Below are 26,989 nucleotides of genomic sequence, written 5' to 3'. Positions count from 1 at the left end.
AATAAAATAATAAAAAATAAATGAATATAGATTAATAAAAATAGAAGCATCTTTAATTGACAAAAATTGTAAATTAATAAATTTGCAAATTACTTTTAATTTTTATATTTAGTATAATTAATAATGTTATAAGCCATAAAGTTTGCAGTAATTAATGTGTTGTGTAATTGTAGATAACATTATAGGAGATAATTTAAAAAAAGATGAGTGTTCTTAAATATACTTTTAAAGTTTTAACAATATCTGGATGCTGGCGTCCAGATTCTTGGTCGTCGTTATATAAACGCATAGCATATTATATATATACAAGTGTAATAATTTTGTTAGTAATTACTTTTATGCTATCGCAATTGATTGATGTAATCCTGACCATTGGTAATATTGATGACGTTTTTGATAATATCTTTATAGTAATTTCCTTGATTAATGTTTCCTGTAAATTATTTATTTTACTTATAAATCGTAAAAACATTCTCATTCTTATTGACATATTAATGGAAAAAGCATGTAGACCATCAGAATCAACTGAAATAAAAATTCAATATAAATTTGAAAAATATATGGAGTAAGTAATAAAAAAAGACATTGTAATATTTTGTTAATAATATTCCTAAAAATATTTAATTTCTTTAGTGATAATATTTAAACATTTACATAAATTTTCTTTAATTATTTAAATATCTACTTAATATCTTTAATGCATTATTTTATTATGTATATAGAAAGATATAAAAACAGATTATATGTAAAAAGTATAAAATGTAAAAGTAAAATATATTAAGTATAATTTTCTTTCAAATTGATAAGTTTAAATGCATAAATGACAGAAATTGATAAATATCTTACAAGATTATTACACTTGATAATAATTTTACATTTATTTCAGAAGTAATAGTAAGTGCTGTGTATATATGGGAATGGTAACAATCTTATGTATTGCATTATCTTCTTTACCAATAAATTTTAGAAATCGAAAATTAATGTACAGAGCATGGTTACCATTTGATTATACGTCAACTGTACCTTTTTGTCTAACATACACTTATCAACTGATAAGTCTAGCGGTCTCAACATTAATAACTCTTGGTTGCAATAGTCTTATCTGTGGATTGTTTGTTCATATTTGTTGTCAAATTGAGATCTTGACTTATCGTTTGAGAAAAATTATATCTTGTTCAGACCGTTTCCATAATTGCGTACTTCAACATTATAATATTTTCAGGTTAAGCTTTATAATTTTGCAAAATTTGCAAATTGTTTCTCTTATATATTACTTTTTAAATAATTAGCGCACGTACACACAATGGGTGAGTTAAATAGTTGAATCAACTTTTTACTTTATATGCGGTAAGAAAAAAAGATTTTTAGAAGTTGCAGCAGCACAAATCTGATAACCAAATTTTAATTGTATACAGCAATACTGTTAAAATTAATTACTTACTATATAAAGATTTTTGCTGCTGTAAAACTAATCTTTCTTTCTGTGTAAAACAAATTATCAACTGTATTATATGTAAAATCGATAAAAGACAACTATCCTGCACCGATTTAATTCTTCTTGAAATATGTTGTTAAATACAAAAATTTAAAATATATGTATTTGGTTATGTAGCTTTAAGATAGTAGAACAACTCTTTAAAATTAAAACTTATATTTAATTTCAAACAGTTATTATTAAAACAGGGATGGCCATGATTGACATTTCATGATTGACAATTGATAAATAAAAATTTATTCGTTATTCGGCTTCTTATAGATAATAAATAAAAATTGATTTGTTATTTAGCTACTTGTAAATAATGAATAAAAATGTATTCGTTATTCAGCCATTTGACAATGATGAATAAAAATTTATTTGTTACCCGGCCTCCTGTAAATAATAAATAAGAATTTATTTATTATTCAGCCTCTTATATATAATAAATAAAAAATTATTTGTTATTCAGCAACTTGTAAATAATGATTAAAATTTAATCATTATTTAGTTACTTGAAAATGACGAATAAAGATTTAAACGTTATTTAGTCATTCTTGAATAATCCTTTATTCAATATATCTGGAATAAAGAACAAAAATTTATTTTTTTATTCAATTCTTTTTGAATAACAAAATAAACGATTAAAATTATTATTATCTTGTAATGGTTACTAGGGATCTTTTGGATCCCACGCTAACATTAAAAGTGCACCATTCCAAATCAAACAACCTTCTATGAAACTAATTTTTATCTAAAAGTACACTATCTTGAAAATATACTCTTAAATTTTTGTTGAATTATTTCAAAAATTAAAAATTTTATAAATACATTTGTAAAAACGTCAAATTTTGCAGTTATTTATTTAAATTTTTTTATTATGTTAAATTTTAATTTGGAAAAAAAAATTATTGGATGATAAAGAACAGATCTCAAGGTATGTCTAGTAAAATTTTTGCTACAAAATTTCAAAAAGCTGGTAAACGGCGACTGATTTTGTGTAGGGCGGCCCGATGGATCCCATGACCCTTATGTTATTATTTGGAAATGTGATTATTATGGGTTATTATTATTCTATAAAATCTGTAATAAATGTAATAAATATATTAAAAATTTTAAAAACTATGTTAACCAATAACATTTTTTTTCAAATACTTCTTTACATTTTTTAATTATTAGTAAAATAATTTTAAATTATTAAAATATATATAATCAGTTAACGCTAAAGTTATCTGTTACAAACAAAATTTTAAATTAAACTTTATTTGTCTTTTAAAATTTATAGAATAATAATAATAATAATTTTAGTTGTTTATTTTGTTATTTAAAGAAAATTGAAAAAGAAAATAAATTTTTGTTTCTTAAATACTGACACACAGAGTATTAGTAACGTATTTCAAGGAAAGTCAAATCGGTTGTAATCGATAGGTCTCTTGTGAATTAATTTGACATACAGTTAATAATTTGTCTCATAGAGTAAAAAGCTGGCTGTCAATTTTTAACTTTGGACTCAGCAAAAAATTAGAACAAATCACATATCTTGAACGCCATATAGGATTCAGTTATCTTATTATAACATAAAATTTTATTCTTAATAAATTTATTTATTAAAATATATTTTTATTTAAGTAAAATTGTTAAATTCTAGATTGGCTTTTATTGTAAAAACAAAGTTAAGTTTGATTATTGCTATTCAATTTATAATGACCACAATGATAATGTGCTTTAGCCTTTATCAACTAGATAAAACGACAACAAAAGCTGAATATTTTGAAATGATATTATGTATATTGTTTGTGTTAACGGAAATTTTTCTCTATTGTTGGTTTGGCAATGAAGTAAAGATAAAGGTAATTTATTAATGTAATTATCATATAAAAGCACATAAAACCTAAATATTTAAGTTTTTATTTCATTAATAGGTACAATAGTTGTAGCATTATTAATAGGTATAAGTTATATTGTTAAGTAACTATTTATGTCAAATATAATCAATATATTTTTAGCTGCAAATGCTAATAAAATATATTGTTAAAGTACATAATTAAAATATATTAATATCATAAATATCTTTTATTTTGTATACACAAATATTGTCCATAGATATGTTTTACATATTTTAGTAGAGTTGTCAAATGATAGATAATATTTTTGAAATGGAATGGATGACACTGGACAAAGATAGAAAAAAATCTTTGATGATAATAATGACGCGAGCTCTTGTGCCTATTCAAATTACATGCTCCTACATTATTCCTATAAATCTCAATTCCTTCATGGGTGTAAGTATGAATATTATTAAAATTAATATGCATTTTAAGTGATAAAATTTAAATAAAGATTACAAATGTTTATATATTAATTCTAGATACTTAAAATGTCGTATTCTATTTATAACTTAATTCAACAAATACGGCAATAATTGAGTAAGAGATCAGTAAAATTAATATAATTCCAATTACAAAATCAAATCTGGAATGAGTTAGAAGGAGAAAAAAAGATACTTAGCAGACTTAGCGTTCACATTATGTATTGTTATAAAAAAATATATCCAAATGAACAATTTATTCAATTATATTTGTTCTTTACATTATTTTACGTTTATTAACATTTATTTGTATATATTTGTCTATGTTGTTTTCTTTTACTTCGCAAGTAATAAAATCAAATGAGTCCCAATCATTATGAATAATTAATATAAATTAATATAAAATAGATATTTAATGTTGAAAGTATATTAAAATATAAAGAAATGTTTTTCAAACATTATTGTAAATAAATTACATTAATGCAATTTTGATGTAGAAATAGATGGTGGTGTGTGAGGAGTGATTAATTAACGGGATGATTAAGTAAAACTATATATATTTCTCCTAATAAGACAGTATAAGTTAAATAACAATCTTAACCGTGACGGAAATGTACTTGCAATTGTAGTCGAAAGAGTTCTGATGCTCTTATATTGTCCGGGCCAACCATTTTACTTTTGATCTATTGTAGAACGAACGTGCTCTAACAATGGACGAATTTTTATGATTATCGAATGTTAGAAAATTTATGTTCACTGGAGATCATATGTCCGATTAAGTTTAATTTTTTCTTAATTTTTGGTCTCTTATCTTTCTCTTTTTTATTTTTTCTATTGAAAGTCGTGGCAGTTGTCTGCTACAGCAACATAAATTAAAATAAATTAAATTTATTTTTTTTAAATCATTATTCAAATAAGTATTTAAAGTAATATAAATATATTTAATAAGAGTACATTGATTACATTATGATAAACATAAATAATTTTCAATTATATATGGTTGCATAAAATTAAATATTAAAATTATGTACAATTATGTATAATTACATGTAATTATATATATTTTAATATATATAGACATATTTGATATATAATTATATAATATAATTATATATAATTATACGTAAAATTTTGTTATTGGGACTCTTTATTATCTCTCTACAATTAAGTATTATGAAATAATAAGCAATTAATCTTTTTCATATCTCCTCCAAAGAGATTCATCATTTTACATAAATCGTAATATACATCGCTGCGCCACTTATAACATTGACCAATTGACTCAATTCATTAATTTAATAATTAATTATTAATAATTTAATTACTAATAATTAATTATTAATAATTTAATTCAATAATTTAGTTAATATTAAGAGTAAAAATTTAAATTTACAATGCAATGCTAATAACATAAAATCACATAACGAAGTAGATGCAAGCAATTTATCTCCACTCTTTGTATTTTTTTTTTCAATTTTTGCGGGGCAAATCCCCGTATATACCAAAGTTATTTTATTACTTACTATTTATTAGTAACCATTTCTATTAAAATATACTTATAAAATAAATAATTACGATGTGAAACTCGACATTATAATTTTATAAATGGATAAATACACTATACGTAAGAGACATTGAAATACTACGAGTATTCCAGATGTTTTATAATGACGTAAGTAAGAGAAATTATAATTTTACAGAAAATTTAAATATACCTCGAGATTAAGTATAGAGCAAATGTATACGAGATGTTTGCATCAATATTACATAAAGATAGATTATAATTATCTGTTTAATATTTGACTATTTAGTCGAATATCTATTTCATCGTATTTTCTTTATCCCTTCTATAAAAAACTGTTGTATTTAAAGATATAAATTAGCCTATGTCGTCGTTCGTAGTACATAAGACCGTGTATACATTTGGAGTCATGAAAAAATTATTTCACGAGGGATACATTACGAGGGATGCGTTGTAAAATAAATAATAGAGTAATCATCCATTGTGTAAGGTAGGAGTGTGGACACTGGATAGTCACAGCTAAGAAATTCGATCTGCAAGACTATAGACAGTTGATATTTGTCAGTCATTCTAATGATTTCATTGCGTGCTAATATTTATCAGTTATGGTTGTTTAAATCAAAGTATTTTTTTGTAGTAATTTAATTTTTTAAATTTAAATCTCTTATGGTAAATATCTATAAAAATATTTACTTATAATCGTTAAGAAATTCTTTTAGATACAAAATATGTAAGTTACATAAATAAACAATAAAAGATATAATTATTAAATTTTTATAAAAATAAAACGGAATAAAATAATAAAAAAGAATAAATATAGATTAATAAAAATAGAAGCATCTTTAATTGACAAAAATTGTAAATTGATAAAATTGCAAATTACTTTTAATGTTTATTATATTTAGTATAATTAATAATATTATAAGCTATAAAGTTTGCAGTAATTAATGTGTTGTGTAATTATAGATGACGTTAAAGGATATAATTTAAAAAAAAGATGCGTGTTCTTAAATATACTTTTAAAGTTTTAACAATATCTGGATGCTGGCGTCCAGATTCTTGGTCGTCGTTATATAAACGCATAGCATATTATATATATACAAGTATAATAATTTTGATAGTAATTACTTTTATGCTATCGCAATTGATTGATGTAATCTTGAGCATTGGTAATGTTGATGATGTCTTTGATAATATCTTTGTAGTAATTTCTTTGATTAATGTTTCCTGTAAATTAATAATGTTACTTATAAATCGTAAAAACATTTCTATCCTTATTGACATATTGATGGAAAAAGCATGTAGACCATCAGAACCAACTGAAATAAAAATTCAATATAAATTTGAAAAATATATAGAGTAAGTAGTAAAAAAGACATCGTAATATTTTGTTATTAAATTTAATATTCTTAAAAATCTTTTTTAGTGATATTATTTAAACATTTACATAAATTTTCTTTAATTATTTAAATATCTACTTAATATCTTTAATGCATTATTTTATTATGTGTATAAAAAAAGTATAAAAACAGATCATATTTAAAAAATATAAAGTGTAAACGTAAAATATATTAAGTATAATTGTCTTTTAAATTGATAGAAATTTATAAAAATCTTACAAGATTATTACATTTATTAATAATTTTACACTTATTTCAGAAGTAATACTAAGTGCTGTGTATATATGGGAATAGTAACAGTCTTATGTATTGCATTATCTTCTTTACCAATGAACTTTAAAAATAGAAAATTAATGTACAGAACATGGTTACCATTTGATTGTACATCAATTGTACCTTTTTACCTAACATACACTTATCAACTGATAAGTGTGGCTTTCTCAACATTAATAACTCTTGGTTGTGATACTCTCATTTGTGGATTGTTTGTTCATATTTGTTGTCAAATTGAAATCTTGACTTATCGTTTGAGAAAAATTATATTTTGTTCAGACGGTTTTCATGATTGCGTACTTCAACATTATAATATTTTCAGGTTAAGCATTATAATTTTGCAAAATTTGCAAATTCTTTCTGTTGTATATTTTTTTTAAATAATTAGCGCGTACATGTACACACAGTGGGTGAGTCAAGATAGTTGAATCAATTTTTTACTTTATGTACGGTAAGAAAAAAAGATTTTTAGAAGTTGCAGCAGCACGAATCTGGTAGATAAATTTTAATTGTATGTAGCTAAAATTTAGCTACTTACCATATAAAGATTTTTGTAGTTGTGAAACTAATCTTTCTTTCTGCGTAAAACAAATTATCGACTGCATTATATGTAAAATCGACAAGAGACAACTATTTGCACCGATTTAATTCTTTTTGAAATATGTTGTTAAATACATAAATCTAAGATATACGTCTTTGGTTATGTAAGTTTTGGGATGGTATAATTTTTTAAAATTAAAATTTATATTTAAATTTTCAGCAGTTATTAATAAAATAAACTTTATTTTATTAATAACTGTTTAAAATTTAAATATAAGTTTTATTTAATAAAGAGATCGTTAAAGAAAAATGGTAGGTGTAATCATAACAAATAATTATAAGAATGCGTCAAATAGACAATGCTGGATGTTTGTTACCTAATGTATATTTCTTGAATTTTTAGTTTTGATAAAATTCCTTTCCAAACATCCATTATTACGCTAGTCACGGAATGAAGAAGTTCAAAGTTTGAACTTTGGTTAGAAAAAAAATATTTTTTACAATAAATTATCTACAGTTTTTTAAGATGCTGGTATCATCATTGTTAAATTGACGATCAATTTAATTTGGGATTTATGTTTATTTTCAGTTTATGTTTGCGCTTCAAGTTTGACTATGTTTGGAGTGCAGTTTTACAGAAACTGAAAATGTATTTATCTGCGTGATCACACTTAAACAATTTACTTCAAATTATTATTATTTAAAAATGTTAGATTTTTAATAAATCTAAACTTGTACTTACAAAATACATAAAAATCATAAAAGTCAAACTTTTAAAGTCAAACTTTTTAGTTTTTATGTAACTTGTTTTCTATACGTATGTATTACTGCTCCGTTGATAATTGCTTAACAATTAAATATGAGGATTACTTTTAAAGAATTATTTTTTCTCTCATATAAAAAAATATATACCTTTGAGATTTTTATGTTTACCACTCTATACACACCATTCAACAATTTTGTTCTAAAAAAATCCTTTTCTTTAAAAAATTAAAAAACAGAGCAATGTAGTCAGTTATAACATTTATATACAATCTTTTTTAAATAAACAACTATGTAATATACAAATATGTTCTAGAAATGCCAAAGTATATGTAAAAGTGTAGAATTTTTTTATATTTGTAAAAGCTACAAGAATTAAGACCTCAAAAGTGTCGTGATCACAATGTGATAAAGGTATTGAAGAACATAAATATAGGATGTATATACACAGAGTATTAGTAACGTACTTCATGAAAAGTCAAATCAATTGTAATCGATAGGTCTCTTGTGCTAATTTAACATACAGTTAATAATTTGTCTCATAGAGTAAAAAGCTGGCTGTCAATTTTTAACTTTGGACTCAGCAAAAAATTAAAAAAAATCACAAAGCTTGAACGCCATATAGGATACAGTTATCTTATTATAACATAACATTTTATTTTTAATAAATTTATTTATTAAAATATATTTTTATTTAAGCAAAATTGTTAAATTCTAGATTGGCTTTTATTGTAAAAACAAAGTTAAGTTTGATTATTGCTATTTCATTCATAATGACTACAATGATAATATGCTTTAGCTTTTATCAACTAGATAAAACGACAACAAAAGCTCAATATTTTGAAATGATATTAGGTATATTATTTGCGTTAACGGAAATTTTTCTTTATTGTTGGTTTGGCAACGAAGTAAAGATAAAGGTAATTTATCAAATAAAAGCATATAAAATTTAAATATTTAAGCTTTTGTTTCATTAATAAATACAATAGCATTACTAATAGGTATAAATTATATTGTTAAACAACTACCTATGCCAAATATAATCAATACATTTTTAGCTCCAAATGTTAATAAAATATATTGTTAATGTATATCATTAATTAAAATATATTAATAGCATTAATATCTTTCATTTTGTATACACAAATATTGTTCATAGATATGTTTTACGTATTCTAGTAGAGTTGTCAAATGATAGATAATATTTTTGAAATGGAATGGATGACACTGGACAAAGATAGAAAAAAGTCTTTGATGATAATAATGACGCGAGCTCTTGTACCTATTCAAATTACATGTTCTTACGTTATTCCTGTAAATCTCAGTTCTTTTATGGGTGTAAGTATACATATTATTAAAATTAAAATGCATTTTAAATAATAAAATTTAAATTGAGATTATAAATGTTTATATATTAATTTTAGATACTTAAAATGTCGTATTCTATTTACAACTTAATTCAACAAATGCGACAATAATTGAGTAAGAGATCGGTAGAATTAATGTAACTCCAATTACAAAATCAAATCTAGGAGAAGTTAAAAGGAGAAAAAAGATCTTTATCAATCTTAGCTTTCACATTATGTATTGTTATAAAAAAATCTATGTAGATATTTTAATGAATAATTTATTCAAATATGTGTGTTTTTTTTATTATTTTACGTTTATTAACATTTATTTGTACATACTTGTCTATCTTGTTTTCTTTTACTTCGCAAGTAATATAATCAAATGAGTCCCAATCATTATGAATAATTAATATAAATTAATATAAAATAGATATTTAATGTTGAATGTATACTAAAATGTGAAGAAATGTTTTCTAAACAATATTGTAAGTAAATTATATTAATGCAACGTTAATTAAAATAAACATTAAACACATTTTCTCTAAATCATTTTTCAAATAAATATTTAAAGTAATATAAATATATTTAATAAGAATACATTAATTAGATTATGATAAACATAAGTAATTTATAATTATATATGATTGTATAACATTAAATATTAAAATTATGCTTAATTATATATAATTATATATATTTTAATATATGTATGGACATATTTGATATATAATTATATAATATAATTATATATAATTATATACAAAACTTTTTTATTGGGACTTTATTCTTTACTATCTCTTTACACTTATGTATCATAAAATAAACAATAAATCTTTTATACCTCCTACAGAGAAAGTAATCATTTTACATAAATTGTAATATACATTGCTGCGCCACTCATAACATTGACCAACTGAATCAACTCACAATAATTTTGTTAACATTAAGAGTAAAAATTAAATTTACTGTACAATACTAATAACATAAAGTCACATAACAGAGTAGATGCAAGTAAAGTTATCTCCACTTTTTGTATTTTTTTTTCAATTTTTGCGGAGCAAATCCCCGTATATACTGTAGTTATTTTATTACTTACTATCTCTTAGTAATCATTCTATTAAGATATACTCATAAGATAAATAATGATGATGTAAATTTGACATTATCATTTTATATGAGCGTGAAGCTGGCAGCCAGACCTAGCAGCCAGCCAGGGACGAATAGGGTGCCGGGGCCCCGTAAATAAAAAGTGATTAGAATTACAAAAAAACAATTGTTAGCCAATGTTACGCTCAAAGTAATAACAGATACGCCATTATTTCAAAGACAAACCATTGTATTAGTAATAAAATAAAATAAACTAATTATTTAACAGTTAGATATGATAACAGTAAATACCAAAGACAAACGCATACCCGTAGAGAGTCAAAAAAAATCACAGACACATCTCTCAATGAGCATAAAACGACGGAGTAGCGACCGAAGCGATGACGGCCCTTATTGTTTATTTAAAAAATTAATTAACAATTTCACTCAAGTAGCAGCCAAGGCGTACGCATATCCGTAGAGAGTTGAAAAAAATCACAGACACATCTCTCAATGAGCATAAAACGACGGAGTAGCGACCGAAGCGATGACGGCCCTTATTGTTTATTTAAAAAATTATTTAACAATATCACTCGAGTAGCAGCCAAGGCGTACGCATATCCGTAGAGAGTTGAAAAAAATCACAGACACATCTCTCAATGAGCATAAAACGACGGAGTAGCGACCGAAGCGATGACGGCCCTTATTGTTTATTTAAAAAATTATTTAACAATATCACTCGAGTAGCAGCCAAGGCGTACGCATATCCGTAGAGAGTTGAAAAAAATCACAGACACATCTCTCAATGAGCATACAACGAAGGAGTAGCGACCGAAGCGATGACGGCCCTTATTGTTTATTTAAAAAATTAATTAACAATTTCACTCAAGTAGCAGCCAAGACGTACGCATATCCGTAGAGAGTTGAAAAAAATCACAGACACATCTCTCAATGAGCATAAAACGACGGAGTAGCGACCGAAGCGATGACGGCCCTTATTGTTTATTTAAAAAATTAATTAACAATTTCACTCAAGTAGCAGCCAAGGCGTACGCATATCCGTAGAGAGTTGAAAAAAATCACAGACACATCTCTCAATGAGCATAAAACGACGGAGTAGCGACCGAAGCGATGACGGCCCTTATTGTTTATTTAAAAAATTATTTAACAATATCACTCGAGTAGCAGCCAAGGCGTACGCATATCCGTAGAGTGTTGAAAAAAATCACAGACACATCTCTCAATGAGCATAAAACGACGGAGTAGCGACCGAAGCGATGACGGCCCTTATTGTTTATTTAAAAAATTAATTAACAATTTCACTCAAGTAGCAGCCATGACGTACGCATATCCGTAGAGAGTTGAAAAAAATCACAGACACATCTCTCAATGAGCATAAAACGACGGAGTAGCGACCGAAGCGATGACGGCCCTTATTGTTTATTTAAAAAATTATTTAACAATATCACTCGAGTAGCAGCCAAGGCGTACGCATATCCGTAGAGTGTTGAAAAAAATCACAGACACATCTCTCAATGAGCATACAACGACGGAGTAGCGACCGAAGCGATGACGGCCCTTATTGTTTATTTAAAAAATTAATTAACAATTTCACTCAAGTAGCAGCCAAGACGTACGCATATCCGTAGAGAGTTGAAAAAAATCACAGACACATCTCTCAATGAGCATAAAACGACGGAGTAGCGACCGAAGCGATGACGGCCCTTATTGTTTATTTAAAAAATTAATTAACAATTTCACTCAAGTAGCAGCCAAGGCGTACGCATATCCGTAGAGAGTTGAAAAAAATCACAGACACATCTCTCAATGAGCATAAAACGACGGAGTAGCGACCGAAGCGATGACGGCCCTTATTGTTTATTTAAAAAATTATTTAACAATATCACTCGAGTAGCAGCCAAGGCGTACGCATATCCGTAGAGTGTTGAAAAAAATCACAGACACATCTCTCAATGAGCATAAAACGACGGAGTAGCGACCGAAGCGATGACGGCTCTTATTGTTTATTTAAAAAATTAACAATTTTTAAATAAACAATAAGGGCCGTCATCGCTTCGGTCGCTACTCCGTCGTTTTATGCTCATTGAGAGATGTGTCTGTGATTTTTTTCAACTCTCTACGGATATGCGTACGCCTTGGCTGCTACTTGAGTGAAATTGTTAATTAATTTTTTAAAGAAACAATAAGGGCAGTCATCGCTTCGGTCGCTACTCCGTCGTTTTATGCTCATTGAGAGATGTGTCTGTGATTTTTTTCAACTCTCTACGGATATGCGTACGTCTTGGCTGCTACTTGAGTGAAATTGTTAATTAATTTTTTAAATAAACAATAAGGGCCGTCATCGCTTCGGTCGCTACTCCGTCGTTGTATGCTCATTGAGAGATGTGTCTGTGATTTTTTTCAACTCTCTACGGATATGCGTACGCCTTGGCTGCTACTTGAGTGAAATTGTTAATTAATTTTTTAAATAAACAATAAGGGCCGTCATCGCTTCGGTCGCTACTCCGTCGTTTTATGCTCATTGAGAGATGTGTCTGTGATTTTTTTCAACACTCTACGGATATGCGTACGCCTTGGCTGCTACTCGAGTGATATTGTTAAATAATTTTTTAAATAAACAATAAGGGCCGTCATCGCTTCGGTCGCTACTCCGTCGTTTTATGCTCATTGAGAGATGTGTCTGTGATTTTTTCAACTCTCTACGGATATGCGTACGCCTTGGCTGCTACTTGAGTGAAATTGTTAATTAATTTTTTAAATAAACAATAAGGGCCGTCATCGCTTCGGTCGCTACTCCGTCGTTGTATGCTCATTGAGAGATGTGTCTGTGATTTTTTTCAACTCTCTACGGATATGCGTACGCCTTGGCTGCTACTTGAGTGAAATTGTTAATTAATTTTTTAAATAAACAATAAGGGCCGTCATCGCTTCGGTCGCTACTCCGTCGTTTTATGCTCATTGAGAGATGTGTCTGTGATTTTTTTCAACACTCTACGGATATGCGTACGCCTTGGCTACTACTCGAGTGATATTGTTAAATAATTTTTTAAATAAACAATAAGGGCCGTCATCGCTTCGGTCGCTACTCCGTCGTTTTATGCTCATTGAGAGATGTGTCTGTGATTTTTTTCAACTCTCTACGGATATGCGTACGCCTTGGCTGCTACTTGAGTGAAATTGTTAATTAATTTTTTAAATAAACAATAAGGGCCGTCATCGCTTCGGTCGCTACTCCGTTGTTTTATGCTCATTGAGAGATGTGTCTGTGATTTTTTTCAACTCTCTACGGATATGCGTACGTCTTGGCTGCTACTTGAGTGAAATTGTTAATTAATTTTTTAAATAAACAATAAGGGCCGTCATCGCTTCGGTCGCTACTCCGTTGTTTTATGCTCATTGAGAGATGTGTCTGTGATTTTTTTCAACTCTCTACGGATATGCGTACGCCTTGGCTGCTACTTGAGTGAAATTGTTAATTAATTTTTTAAATAAACAATAAGGGCCGTCATCGCTTCGGTCGCTACTCCGTCGTTGTATGCTCATTGAGAGATGTGTCTGTGATTTTTTTCAACTCTCTACGGATATGCGTACGCCTTGGCTGCTACTTGAGTGAAATTGTTAATTAATTTTTTAAATAAACAATAAGGGCCGTCATCGCTTCGGTCGCTACTCCGTCGTTTTATGCTCATTGAGAGATGTGTCTGTGATTTTTTTCAACACTCTACGGATATGCGTACGCCTTGGCTGCTACTCGAGTGATATTGTTAAATAATTTTTTAAATAAACAATAAGGGCCGTCATCGCTTCGGTCGCTACTCCGTCGTTTTATGCTCATTGAGAGATGTGTCTGTGATTTTTTTCAACTCTCTACGGATATGCGTACGCCTTGGCTGCTACTTGAGTGAAATTGTTAATTAATTTTTTAAATAAACAATAAGGGCCGTCATCGCTTCGGTCGCTACTCCGTTGTTTTATGCTCATTGAGAGATGTGTCTGTGATTTTTTTCAACTCTCTACGGATATGCGTACGTCTTGGCTGCTACTTGAGTGAAATTGTTAATTAATTTTTTAAATAAACAATAAGGGCCGTCATCGCTTCGGTCGCTACTCCGTTGTTTTATGCTCATTGAGAGATGTGTCTGTGATTTTTTTCAACTCTCTACGGATATGCGTACGTCTTGGCTGCTACTTGAGTGAAATTGTTAATTAATTTTTTAAATAAACAATAAGGGCCGTCATCGCTTCGGTCGCTACTCCGTCGTTGTATGCTCATTGAGAGATGTGTCTGTGATTTTTTTCAACTCTCTACGGATATGCGTACGCCTTGGCTGCTACTCGAGTGATATTGTTAAATAATTTTTTAAATAAACAATAAGGGCCGTCATCGCTTCGGTCGCTACTCCGTCGTTTTATGCTCATTGAGAGATGTGTCTGTGATTTTTTTCAACTCTCTACGGATATGCGTACGCCTTGGCTGCTACTTGAGTGAAATTGTTAATTAATTTTTTAAATAAACAATAAGGGCCGTCATCGCTTCGGTCGCTACTCCGTCGTTTTATGCTCATTGAGAGATGTGTCTGTGATTTTTTTCAACTCTCTACGGATATGCGTACGCCTTGGCTGCTACTCGAGTGATATTGTTAAATAATTTTTTAAATAAACAATAAGGGCCGTCATCGCTTCGGTCGCTACTCCGTCGTTTTATGCTCATTGAGAGATGTGTCTGTGACTTTTTTCAACACTCTACGGATATGCGTACGCCTTGGCTGCTACTCGAGTGATATTGTTAAATAATTTTTTAAATAAACAATAAGGGCCGTCATCGCTTCGGTCGCTACTCCATCGTTTTATGCTCATTGAGAGATGTGTCTGTGATTTTTTTCAACTCTCTACGGATATGCGTACGCCTTGGCTGCTACTTGAGTGAAATTGTTAATTAATTTTTTAAATAAACAATAAGGGCCGTCATCGCTTCGGTCGCTACTCCGTCGTTTTATGCTCATTGAGAGATGTGTCTGTGATTTTTTTTGACTCTCTACAGGTATGCGTTTGTCTTTGGTATTTACTGTTATCATATCTAACTGTTAAATAATTAGTTTATTTTATTTTATTACTAATACAATGGTTTGTCTTTGAAATAATGGCGTATCTGTTATTACTTTGAGCGTAACATTGGCTAACAATTGTTTTTTTTGTAATTCTAATCTCTTTTTATTTACGGGGCCCCGGCACCCTATTCGTCCCTGGCTGGCTGCTAGGTCTGGCTGCCAGCTTCACGCTCATTCATTTTATAAATGAATAAATACACTATACGTAAGAGACATTGAAGTACTACAAGTATTCTAGATGTTTTATAATGACGTAAGTAAGAAAGATTAGAATTTTACAGAAAATTTAAGTATATCTCGAGATTAAATATAAAGCAAATGTATACGAGATGTCTGCGTCAATATTACATAAAGAGAGATTATAATTATCTGTTTAATATTTGATTATTTTGTCGAATATCTATTTCATCGTATTTTCTTTATCCCGTCTATAAAAAACTGTTGTATTTAAAGATATAAATTAGCCTATGTCATTGTTCGTAGTGCATGCGAATTTTGTAGCCGTGTATACATTTGGAGTCATGAAAAAATTATTTCACGAGGGATGCATTACGAGGGATGTAAAATGAATAATTAATTTATCGACTTCTGTGGGGTAGAAGGTGTGGACTCTGGATAGTTACATCTAAGAAATTCGATCCGCAATGCTATAGACAGTTGGCATTTGTCAGTCACCCTAAAGGTTTTGTTACGCGTTATTTTTATCAGTTATGATTACTTAAAGTTTTTTTTTATATTTAAACTTTGTTATATAAAATCTGTTATATAAAATCATATTTGTATCTCTAACAAATATATAATATTCAATTTATATCTGTCGAAGAATTTTCTTAATTGCAAATATAATAGACACATAATATTTTTGTAAAATGATAAAAAAAAATATATTTTTTTAATTCTTGTAATAATAAATATAAAAGCAATCTTTTTAATTGTCAAAATTGCAAATTACTTTTAAGATATGTTGAAGGAATTCAATATTTAATAACATTTTAAATTACAGAAAGTTTGTAATAATTAGTTGTACGTGTTATGTATTTTACAGATAACACCGATAATATCAGAAAATATCATCTGAAAAAAAATGTGCATCCTTAAGTTTAATTTTAAACTTTTAACGCTATTCGGATGCTGGCGACCGGATTCTTGGGCGTCGCTATATAAACGCATAATATATCACATACATACAAGTATAATAACTTTTTTATTAAATAGTTTTATGTTAACGCAATTAATTGATGTACTTTTGACCACGGATAATGCTTCTGAGTTTTTCGATAATATTTATATACTAATTTCTGTTTTCAATGTTTGTTGTAAATATTTTGTTTTGCTCATTAATCGTAAAAACATTCTCATTCTTATCAACATTTTAATGGAGAAACCATGTAAACCGTCGACATCAACTGAAATGAAGATTCTGTATAAATTCGATAAAAATATACAGTAAGTGTTAAGAAACAATATTGTAATATTTTGTTTTTACATTTAATGCTATTAAAAGTATTCAAGGTAATTATTTAGTATAAGGAATCTACTATTAATGATCTTGATTTTAACATGTATTATATCTTCAAAATATTTTAACTGACGCTCGATATTCATTAAAATTTATTAAAAAAATAGAAAATGTTTCGAAAGTTTGCGACAATGAAACAGTACAATTAGAGATGTAAAGTTATCGTTAGATTTAATGTGACAATTACTTACGGTAACATGATAATTTAATCTAGAATAAACAGCTAAAAATGCCAAGAAACAAGCTAAAACAAATAATAAAATACAATAAAATTGCAATTTAATAAATAATTTATACTAATAATATAAATTATGATTAGTAAGTTACATTAAATGTATTTTAATATAATTTATTTTATTCCCTATTACTACATTATTTCTTGTACTAAATAATTACAAAAACATATTGTCTTTTAAGTTAATAAATATAAATATAAATAATAGAAATTGATACATAAAATTTTGCAAAATTATTATAACTGAATATTATTTTACACTTATTTCAGAATTTATACTAAATACTATGTATATTTGGCAATGATATCAATCTTTAATATTGTGCTATCTTCATTATTTATAAATTTTGGGAAAAGGAAATTAATGTTCAGAGCATGGTTACCATTTGATTATACGTCAACGGTACCTTTTTGTCTAACATACATTTATCAACTGATAGGCATAATTATTGCAGCTTGCGTAAACGTTGGTTGCGATACTCTCATCTGTGGATTGTTATTCCATATTTGTTGTCAAATTGAAATTTTGACCTATCGTTTGAGAAAAATTATATCTTATTCAAACATTATCCGTGATTGCGTACTTCAGCATTATAATATTTTCAGGTTAAGCCTTATAATTTTGCAAATTTTGCAAATTCTTTCTTTTATATCTTTTACACTGGGAGAAAAAATATTTTAATACCAAAAAATTTGATTAAACACAAAAAATTATTTATTCAGTAATTCTTAATGGCTTATTTACTTGCAGTCAAGTAATAATTTCTTTTTAAATTAAAATATTTATGTTTTATGTAAATAAAATGAAGAAATAATTTTTTCTTTCAATTTTAGAAAATATTTATTGTTAGAATATTTTTAAAGAAGATATTCAGATTTTTAATCTAAAAAAATAATTTAATTAAAATAATAATATTATTATCCCATTTGTAAAATCATTATTTAAATGTAAAAAATGTAAAACTACAAAATCATATACTTGAGATAATATTTATTTAAAAGTTAATATTTTTACTTAAACAGGACAAATTGCTTGCATCAAAATGTATGATTTAAAAAAAATGTATTCTTTTATTAAAAATTTTTTTTCTGAGTGTATATAACAAAAGATGTGGATATAACATCTTTTAAATAATTAGTCTGTGTGTAGACGGGGTCTTAATGCCTAGTCATCTAAAGTTCTCAACATTTTCATTTTCATTAAAGATATGTTAGGTGCATTATAGAAAACTGAAACGCAGCTAACCCATGATGATCCCGTGTATACATATATAGGTTAATTGTTTAAAATGGAACAGAATTTGCGGCACGCATTGCACATTTTTAGTTTGGATCCGTTTAAAGTTAATGGTCTACGGCAGAAATGAGCAACGCCGAGTCTTGAAATAGAGAGAAGTTGTCAATATCGACATGAGTTTTTTAAAGTGATACCCTTGTTGTTTTTCAGAGACTAAATGTGATTGATACTGATTGAAAAATAATCTGCTTAGATACTCAGTAAAATACTAACAATTTGCAATCTTTTTAAATGTCGAAATGCTATTGTTCTTTCAATGTTGAATCTCTAAAGAATCTCTTCAAATGAAAATAATCTCTTCGTAAATAATTTTGCATAAATTGCGCACAATATCATCATTTGTGTCAAAAGATTTACCAGAGCGCGGTTGATCGTCAAAATGGAAATTATCAGGTCTAAAATTTGCAAACTATTTCTTAATAGTTCGAATTGCTGGTGTACGATTCTGATAGGTATCTTGTATAATATAATAGTTCCAACAATTACACTCTTCCGAAATTCGTAAAGCATAATGTACCGTAAATACGACTTTTTTTGCTCATTTCCAAAAAATTTTTTACATTGTAAACTCAATAAAGACACACGAGTTTTTATTTAAGTGATCATTGAATATATCGTTTCACCATAGATGAACAATACATATCATAATAATAACAAAATAGTCAAAATACTATACAATTTTCCTAATAATGTCTTAGAATCAAACACGAATTTTTGCACTTACTCAATATAATTAAAAAACAAAATAGTATGTCGGTATTGACAATCTTTCTATATATATAATACATATATGGCACTCCTGCAAGAAAAGTAATACAAGAAAAAATTTTCTAATTTAGTATTATGTGCAAATTATGTTTTAAATATATCGACCTTCAATCAGAGGAAATAAAATAGATTGAATTCAAATGTTTGCGTGAGTCCGTTAATCGCTAGGACCAGAATTCAAATAATATTAAATTCAAATAATGTTCTATAATAAGTCAAGAACAATGTACAATTTTAGAGTCCCATCTACCAACGAGTATAACGTTGCAATTTTGTTCAGAAAAGATGACTAACTTAAATTTTAAAGTACAACCAATAAAAAAAGAAAATGTAGATTAAAAGCAAAAAATAAATACAAAAAATAAAACAAGAATTTCTAATAAGACATCAAAATATAATAAATGGTTATATTAATTCTAGATAATTTAAAAAAGTAATTTATGATTAGCTTTGACAATAAGTTTCTTTCTGTTTATTACAATAATTTTAAAATACGTAATTTTTGTTCTCTCTTCTAAACAATTTTATATTTTTGAAAAAAGATAATTTTGTAATATATTTTTGACTTGTGCTACTTTTTTTGTGTGATGTACATATAATAAATATATAACATAATATTTTGTTTTAACATATTTTTGTCCAAAAATATTAAATTTTAGATTTGCTTTCATTTTAAATACAAAGTTTAATCTGATTATTGGTGTTCAATTTCTAATGACTGCAATAATAATGTGTTTCGGCCTTTATCAAATAAGTGAAACAACAGCAAAACTTAAATACGCTGAATCGCTATTATGTACATCGTGTGTATTAACGCAAATTTTTCTTTATTGCTGGTATGGTAACGAAGTAAAGGTAAAGGTATGATAATATGCAACGTATTGTAATATAAAATACGTATGTAATTTAAACATCTAAGTTTTTCATTAATGAATGCGACAGTTCTAGCACTAATAATTATCAATTTAAGTATATCAAATATAATCAGTCTATTTATTATTTACATATAATATATTTATTATATTATAAAAAAATTAATATATTTATTATTATATGTTAACAATTTTGAAGTTAAATGAAGTAGAATACTAATTGAAGTATACTGATAATATAAATATCTTTTATACAAATGATGTGTGTGTCCATAGATATATTTTACATATTTTAGTAGAGTTATCAAATGGTAGATAACATTTTCGAAACGAAGTGGATGAGATTGGACAAAAATAACCAGAAGTCTTTGATGATAATAATGAGACGAACAACTGTGCCCATTCAGATTACCTGTGCTTATGTTATACCTGTAAATCTTGATTCTTTTATGGGTGTAAGTATAGATATTACTAGTAAATATTTTAACAAATTTAATTTTAAAAAATACTTAAATTTGTCATTTTACTTTAAGTCAGAAATAATTTATAAATTGGTTTATTGTATTACTGAATAGTTAACAAGATTTAAACAAATTTTGAATAAGTTAATAAATTGAAATTATATGCACGCTGCTTATGAAATAAACCTCAAATAATATAAAGACGTTCAGTATTACATGTAATTAATATTAAAATCCAATGTATTGAATATAATGATTATTTTTATTTTATGATTTATTTTATTCGATAAATTTGTTTAGTCTGTAAAAATTTGAAACTAAAAAGTTAATCAACTTTAAATCACAGTTTCCCCTATATTAATTCAAGTTTCTTTTAATTCTAGATACTTAAGATGTCGTATTCCACTTACAACTTGTTTCAACAAATGCGGCAATAATTAAGTAAAAGACTGATAGAATCAAAGGGCTGTTCATATTACGAAAACAAATCTGTGTAGAGACTGGAAAAAAGGAGAAAGATAATTAAGATTTCATAATTTAATTAACACTCAAATTACGTATTAAAAAAATATATATGTACATATCTAAATGTATAATTTATTCTACTATGTTTCATCTCTTTATTATTTTAGTTTCACGTTTATTAACATTTATTTATATATTATTGCTTACGTTGTTTTTTTTTTATTTACTTAGTGTAATGTAATTAAAATATAATAGTACTCAAAAGCTGTAGTTTTTAAAATTAATAGAAAAAATAAATTATGTTACTATACAATAACATAAAGGCTGGTAATGACAAATAAAATATTTCTAAGGTAACGGAAAGTATAAGTGTAAATATAGGTGAATTAGTTATATTAAGATTCATAAAGATAAAATAATCCATATCTTCGTTTCTTACGTAATGTTGGTATAATGTGCATATCAAATGTTAATTCAACTAATCATCAAGGATGACTAGTATGATTATACATTGAATCTTATATACATACATATAATTATATATAATTTTATACAATTGCATATAATTTTTTATTATTATATAAAATAATTACAGAAAATTATGTGCAACCATTATGTATAATTAGATATAAACATCATGCATAATTATGTCTATTTTAATATATATGTATATATTTCATGTGTAATTATATATAATTATGTAAAAAAAAAATTTTACAGGATTTGACTATCGACAGTCAAAGATTACACTAAAGCTTCCTATGGACTACTAATGTTTATGGACCACTATGATTATTTTGTTGATTAACTATTTAACTTTTAATAATTCTTAATTATATTGTAGTTTAATTTACAAATTTACATTAAATTTACATTATTTAAAAAGGTGCTATTTAAACAAAAATGCCTAAAACTACTTTTGTTTAATTGTTTCTTTTTATATTATTGTTATTGTATTACTATATTATTACTATATTACTATATTACTATATTATATTGGCCATTTTCTTTTACCAACAAAAATAGATTTGTAGGATAAATAATATGATAGCGATATAATAAATATATGTGAATAAAGAAAAATTATAAAAATAAAGGGAGATTAACGCACTAAAGAAGTAACAGCACCGTCAAGTTAGAAAATGATCTGAGTTTCATTTAAAATTTAAATATCTAGAGTTTATCACAGAAGTATAACATAGCCAGATCTATATTACATAAAGATCGATTATATATAATTATCTGTTAGGTATTTTATTATTTTGTTTCGTATTTCTCTTACTTTTCTGAAAAGCATTACTGCATTTAAAGACAAAATTATGTCGTATGTGAACTATATTATGAGATTGCAAAATTTATTACTGTGAATTTGCATGTTAAGTCATGAAAAAATTATTTCACGAGGGATGTATTGCGAGGGATACGTTGGCTGAATAATGGAGTTAGCAACTACAAAGCATAAAAAAGTATTCTATCTACATCTAAGAGATTAGATCATAGCAAGGCTATAGACTATCGATGTTTGTCAGTCATCCTAGAGATTGCGTGCAATACTTATCAGTTTTGACTGTTGTAAGTGCATTTTCTTCTTTGTACTAATAATGATTTTAATCATATCTCACACAAATATGCAATGTTAACTTTGAATTGTTAGATTAATGAGAAACCTCGTTAATAAATATAATATATTTACAAACGTTATTTATATTTATATATAAATAATGTTTGTAAATATTAAAAAATAAAATATTTTTTAATCTTTTATAATAATAAAAGCAGAATAAATACTTATTGATAAAATCGAAATAATTAAAATTAAAATTTATTAATATTGTAAGTATGTGTGCTTCATAGATGACATCAAAGAATATAATCTTTTAAAGTGCAAGTTCTTAAACCAACTTTCAATTTTTTAATGATATTTGGGTGCTGGCGACCGCATTCTTGGTCATCGTTACATAAACGCTTAGCCTACGACGTGTATACGAGCACAATATTTTTATTAGTAAACACCTTTATGATATCGCAATTGGTAGATGTAATCCTGACCTTGAGTAATGCTGAAGATATTTCCGATAATTTTTTTACTCTAATCGCTTTGTGCTCTGCTTGCTGTAAATTACTTGTTTTGTTAATAAATCGCAAAAGCATTATTATGCTAGTCGATATACTGATGGATAAACCCTGTAGACCATCGGAATCGACTGAAATAAAAATTTTGTATAAATTTGATAAAAGCATACAGTAAGTAGAGTTAAATTAAATGATATAATAATGTTTTATTTAATGATATTATAACTATTGAAACTGAACATACATGTATTATTTTGCATAATGATTTAATTTACTTACTTTCTTTTATTATTTTAACAGTTTTAATATGCTTAATTAATAAATTATTTTTTATTATAAATAATATTATGAAGTAGAATATAATAGATATAGAGTTATTAAAAATTAACTATTTTTTAGAATTAGCAGAAAATATATTTTTTAATTATTTTAGAATTAATACTTGGCGTTTTATACATCTGGGAATAGTAACAGTGTCAATTGTGATATTGTCTTCTTTATTTATGAACTTCAGAAATAAAAAATTAATGTATAAAGCTTGGGTGCCCTTTGATTATTCGTCGGCAATACTTTTTTATATAACGTACACCCATCAAATGATAGGCATGATTGCCGCAATATTCTTAAGTATTGGTTGTGATACATTCATCTGCGGATTATTGTTCCACATTTGCTGCCAAATTGAGATTTTGACGTATCGCTTAAAAAAAATTATATCTTATTCAAGTGTTCTTCGCGATTGCGTTTATCAACATTATCATATTTTCAAGTTAAGTCGTGTTTTTATAAATTTTACAAAATTTTGTATAACATAATATTGTTAAAACTATTAACATATATCGTAATGTCGTTGTTTTTAATAAATTTATTTTATTAAAATACTTTATAATTTTTTCTAAGCTAAATCGTTAAATTTTAGATTTGCTGTTATTGTAAATGCAAAGTTTAGTTTGACTACAACTGTACAATTTGTAATGAGTACAATGATGATATGTTTTAGCCTTTATCATTTAAGTAAAACAACATCCAAAGCTAAATATCTTGAAACAATATTATATATGTGTTGCATGTTAACATAACTATTTTTATATTGTTGGTATGGGAACGAAGTAAAAGTAAAGGTTTGGTAATTTATATATCTATAAATATGCATTTTAGTATAAAATACATGCAAAATTAATACAAAAAATATCTAAACTTTTTTCAATCAAGAATTATTCTTGAATGAGCATTAATACACTAGTTCCAGTGTTCCATCATTATAAAAAATACTTGCTGGAAATTATTTTTAACGATTGCCAAGCATTGCCTACGATTCTTTTTTAATTTTTTTAGTAGTGTTATGCTCTATCATTTTTTTATTTACATTTTTGGAAATAAATCAAAGTTAACTTTGAAGTTGATAATTGCCAGTAAGACTAATTTACCTACGGTAAATTTAAAATTTTACATAGCTTTAATCTGGAAACTTTTTGACGCTATCTCGAAATGTGAAAGCATACAAATAATTAAGATATCAAAGGTGTATATCAAGTAACTTAAGTTTTCATTATCGCTTACACAATGATGAATGTATAAATATATTTTATATATTTCAGTAGAGTTATGAAATGGTTGAAAAAATTTTCGAAATAAAGTGGATGACATTAAACGAAAATAGTAAAAAATCTTTAATGATAATAATGAAACGAGCCCTTGTGCCTATTCAAATAAAGTGTGCCTATACTATTCCTATGAATCTCAATTCCTTCATGAATGTTAGTATAGATATTATTTAGACTAATTTTGTCAACAAATTTTATTATCAGATATACTTAATTTTTATGCATTTAAATAGAGCTTTATAGATAATATACTTATATATTACTAAAAAACTTTAAAACATTTAAATAAATTTTGAATTAATTAATAAATTAAAGTTTGTAGCTTATTAAACAAATTTAAAACAATATAAGTAAATTCAGCATTATATAAGTTTATTGATAAAATCTAATAATATTGTTAGCAAAATTAGCTGCAAACTTATTAATTATATAATATGAACATTTATAATTTATATTTTAATAAGAATTATGTATTTTAGATACTTAAGATGTCGTACTCTACTTACAACTTACTTCAACATATGGATAAATAATTGTGAAAGATGTCAACAAAATTGCTACTGGAATTTGCTACTCATATTACAAAATCAATTTAAGAAAGGGAAAAAAAAATGAAAGTAGATAGTGACAATTAGTCTTCAGAATTAACATTTATATTACGTTATAGAAAATAAACACTCGTTTTCGAGTGTATTTAAAATACGATATTAATTTTATATATTACATCTTTTTTATAATTTCGTACTTATTAACATCTTTTTTGTTCTTTCTACTATCGGTGTAATACTAATTGTGAATAATGCTAATAAATTTTTTGATAATTTTTTTGTACTAATCGCTATGTTCACTTTTTGCTGTAAATTATTTATTTTACTGATGAATTGCAAAAACATTATTATGATGATCAATTATTATTGATGAAAAAATCTAACCATCAAAATCGAGATTTGGCAAAAATTTAATAAAAGAGTAAAGTAAGTATTAATATATACAATATTATAATATTGTGATACATTACTTAATATTATTAGAAATATGAACTTTATATTATTATACATATATTCATTAAAATAAATTATTTTCTTAGTGATTTACGGTTTCATGAAAACAGCTTTCAATGCTCTATCAAATAAATGCAGAACTTATGATGGGTCAATCACTGACGAAATATATAAATTAGAAGTACAAATTACAAATTATGATCCAGCAGATAATATTAATTTTGAAAAAAGATTAAAAAATGAAACTAAAACGGTGATACTGTGCTGTAACCATGCGTGCTCTCTCCTTTCGCACATGTGTACAAAACGTACAGTGCTGTAAGAGAGGATCAAATGAGATTAAGTAATATGCTAAAAAGTATATTACAGATTATAGATTGTTATGAAAAACAAAAATTATTTTTCATGGATAGAGAGAAAAAGTTATTTTTCGCTTATAGTCAACTGACTAATACCTCGCTTTTTAAAAGCATAACAAATAATATATAATATTAATCGTAAATTGTAAGGAGACGTTTTATCTCTTTACACTAGCTTATCGTGTTTCTGTGTAGTGTTATGTGGCGCCACGTAAAACGATAATATCGTTGATGAATCAATCGCACATGAAATACCGTTAACGATTCATTTAATTACTCAATTAGTTTAATCGCGCTTTGTGCAATTTAATGTTAATATCGCGTGGCACAAAACGGCGTGCGTTCCACAATGTCGATAATAATGTTTACGTATAGTGTACACAGAGTTAAATAACAAATGCTCGATGTGATAATTAAGAGGCTTTAATTAATCTAAGAATGTTAATTCAAATTAACGACTAGTAAGAGGATCGATGGGGTCAAAACGTTGTA

General features: G+C 26.4%; 4 protein-coding genes across 10 annotated transcripts; all 4 read left to right on the top strand.

The window, feature by feature from the left end:
- Positions 1-23: 23 nt before the first annotated feature.
- LOC113004695 (odorant receptor Or2) lies at positions 24-10,475 on the top strand. 7 transcript variants are annotated; one of them, XM_026138834.2, is made up of 5 exons: positions 24-565; positions 887-1,222; positions 3,123-3,324; positions 3,601-3,756; positions 3,843-4,049. In XM_026138834.2, the coding sequence occupies exons 1-5, from the start codon at positions 204-206 to the stop codon at positions 3,894-3,896; spliced, it is 1,110 nt and encodes a 369-aa protein (XP_025994619.2). In that variant the 5' UTR covers positions 24-203; the 3' UTR covers positions 3,897-4,049. The 7 variants fall into 7 exon arrangements, with proteins under 7 accessions (XP_025994619.2, XP_039309016.1, XP_039309018.1 ...); XM_039453080.1 differs by lacking the exons at positions 24-565; positions 887-1,222; positions 3,123-3,324; positions 3,601-3,756; positions 3,843-4,049 and adding exons at positions 6,110-6,663; positions 6,964-7,299; positions 8,998-9,199; positions 9,462-9,617; positions 9,704-10,475; XM_039453082.1 differs by lacking the exon at positions 3,843-4,049 and having other exon boundaries at positions 3,598-3,740.
- A 5,340-nt stretch (positions 10,476-15,815) lies between these two features.
- On the top strand, positions 15,816-18,302 carry LOC120358538 (odorant receptor 46a-like). The gene is made up of 2 exons (XM_039453092.1): positions 15,816-17,289; positions 17,868-18,302. The coding sequence occupies exons 1-2, from the start codon at positions 16,928-16,930 to the stop codon at positions 18,277-18,279; spliced, it is 774 nt and encodes a 257-aa protein (XP_039309026.1). The 5' UTR covers positions 15,816-16,927; the 3' UTR covers positions 18,280-18,302.
- A 276-nt stretch (positions 18,303-18,578) lies between these two features.
- On the top strand, positions 18,579-21,584 carry LOC105198467 (odorant receptor 33a). Its single transcript, XM_039453097.1, has 3 exons — positions 18,579-20,523; positions 20,834-20,989; positions 21,379-21,584. Exons 1-3 carry the CDS (start codon positions 20,377-20,379, stop codon positions 21,430-21,432), a joined length of 357 nt encoding a protein of 118 aa, XP_039309031.1. The 5' UTR covers positions 18,579-20,376; the 3' UTR covers positions 21,433-21,584.
- A 1,492-nt stretch (positions 21,585-23,076) lies between these two features.
- LOC105198466 lies at positions 23,077-25,968 on the top strand. Its single transcript, XM_039452829.1, has 3 exons — positions 23,077-24,147; positions 25,135-25,290; positions 25,617-25,968. Exons 1-3 carry the CDS (start codon positions 24,037-24,039, stop codon positions 25,668-25,670), a joined length of 321 nt encoding a protein of 106 aa, XP_039308763.1. The 5' UTR covers positions 23,077-24,036; the 3' UTR covers positions 25,671-25,968.
- The last annotated feature ends 1,021 nt before the right edge of the window (positions 25,969-26,989 follow it).

This window comes from Solenopsis invicta, chromosome 8, assembly GCF_016802725.1.
Source record: "Solenopsis invicta isolate M01_SB chromosome 8, UNIL_Sinv_3.0, whole genome shotgun sequence".
Taxonomy (NCBI): Eukaryota; Metazoa; Arthropoda; class Insecta; order Hymenoptera; family Formicidae; genus Solenopsis; species Solenopsis invicta.
This window is presented reverse-complemented; position numbering and strand designations above follow the sequence as displayed.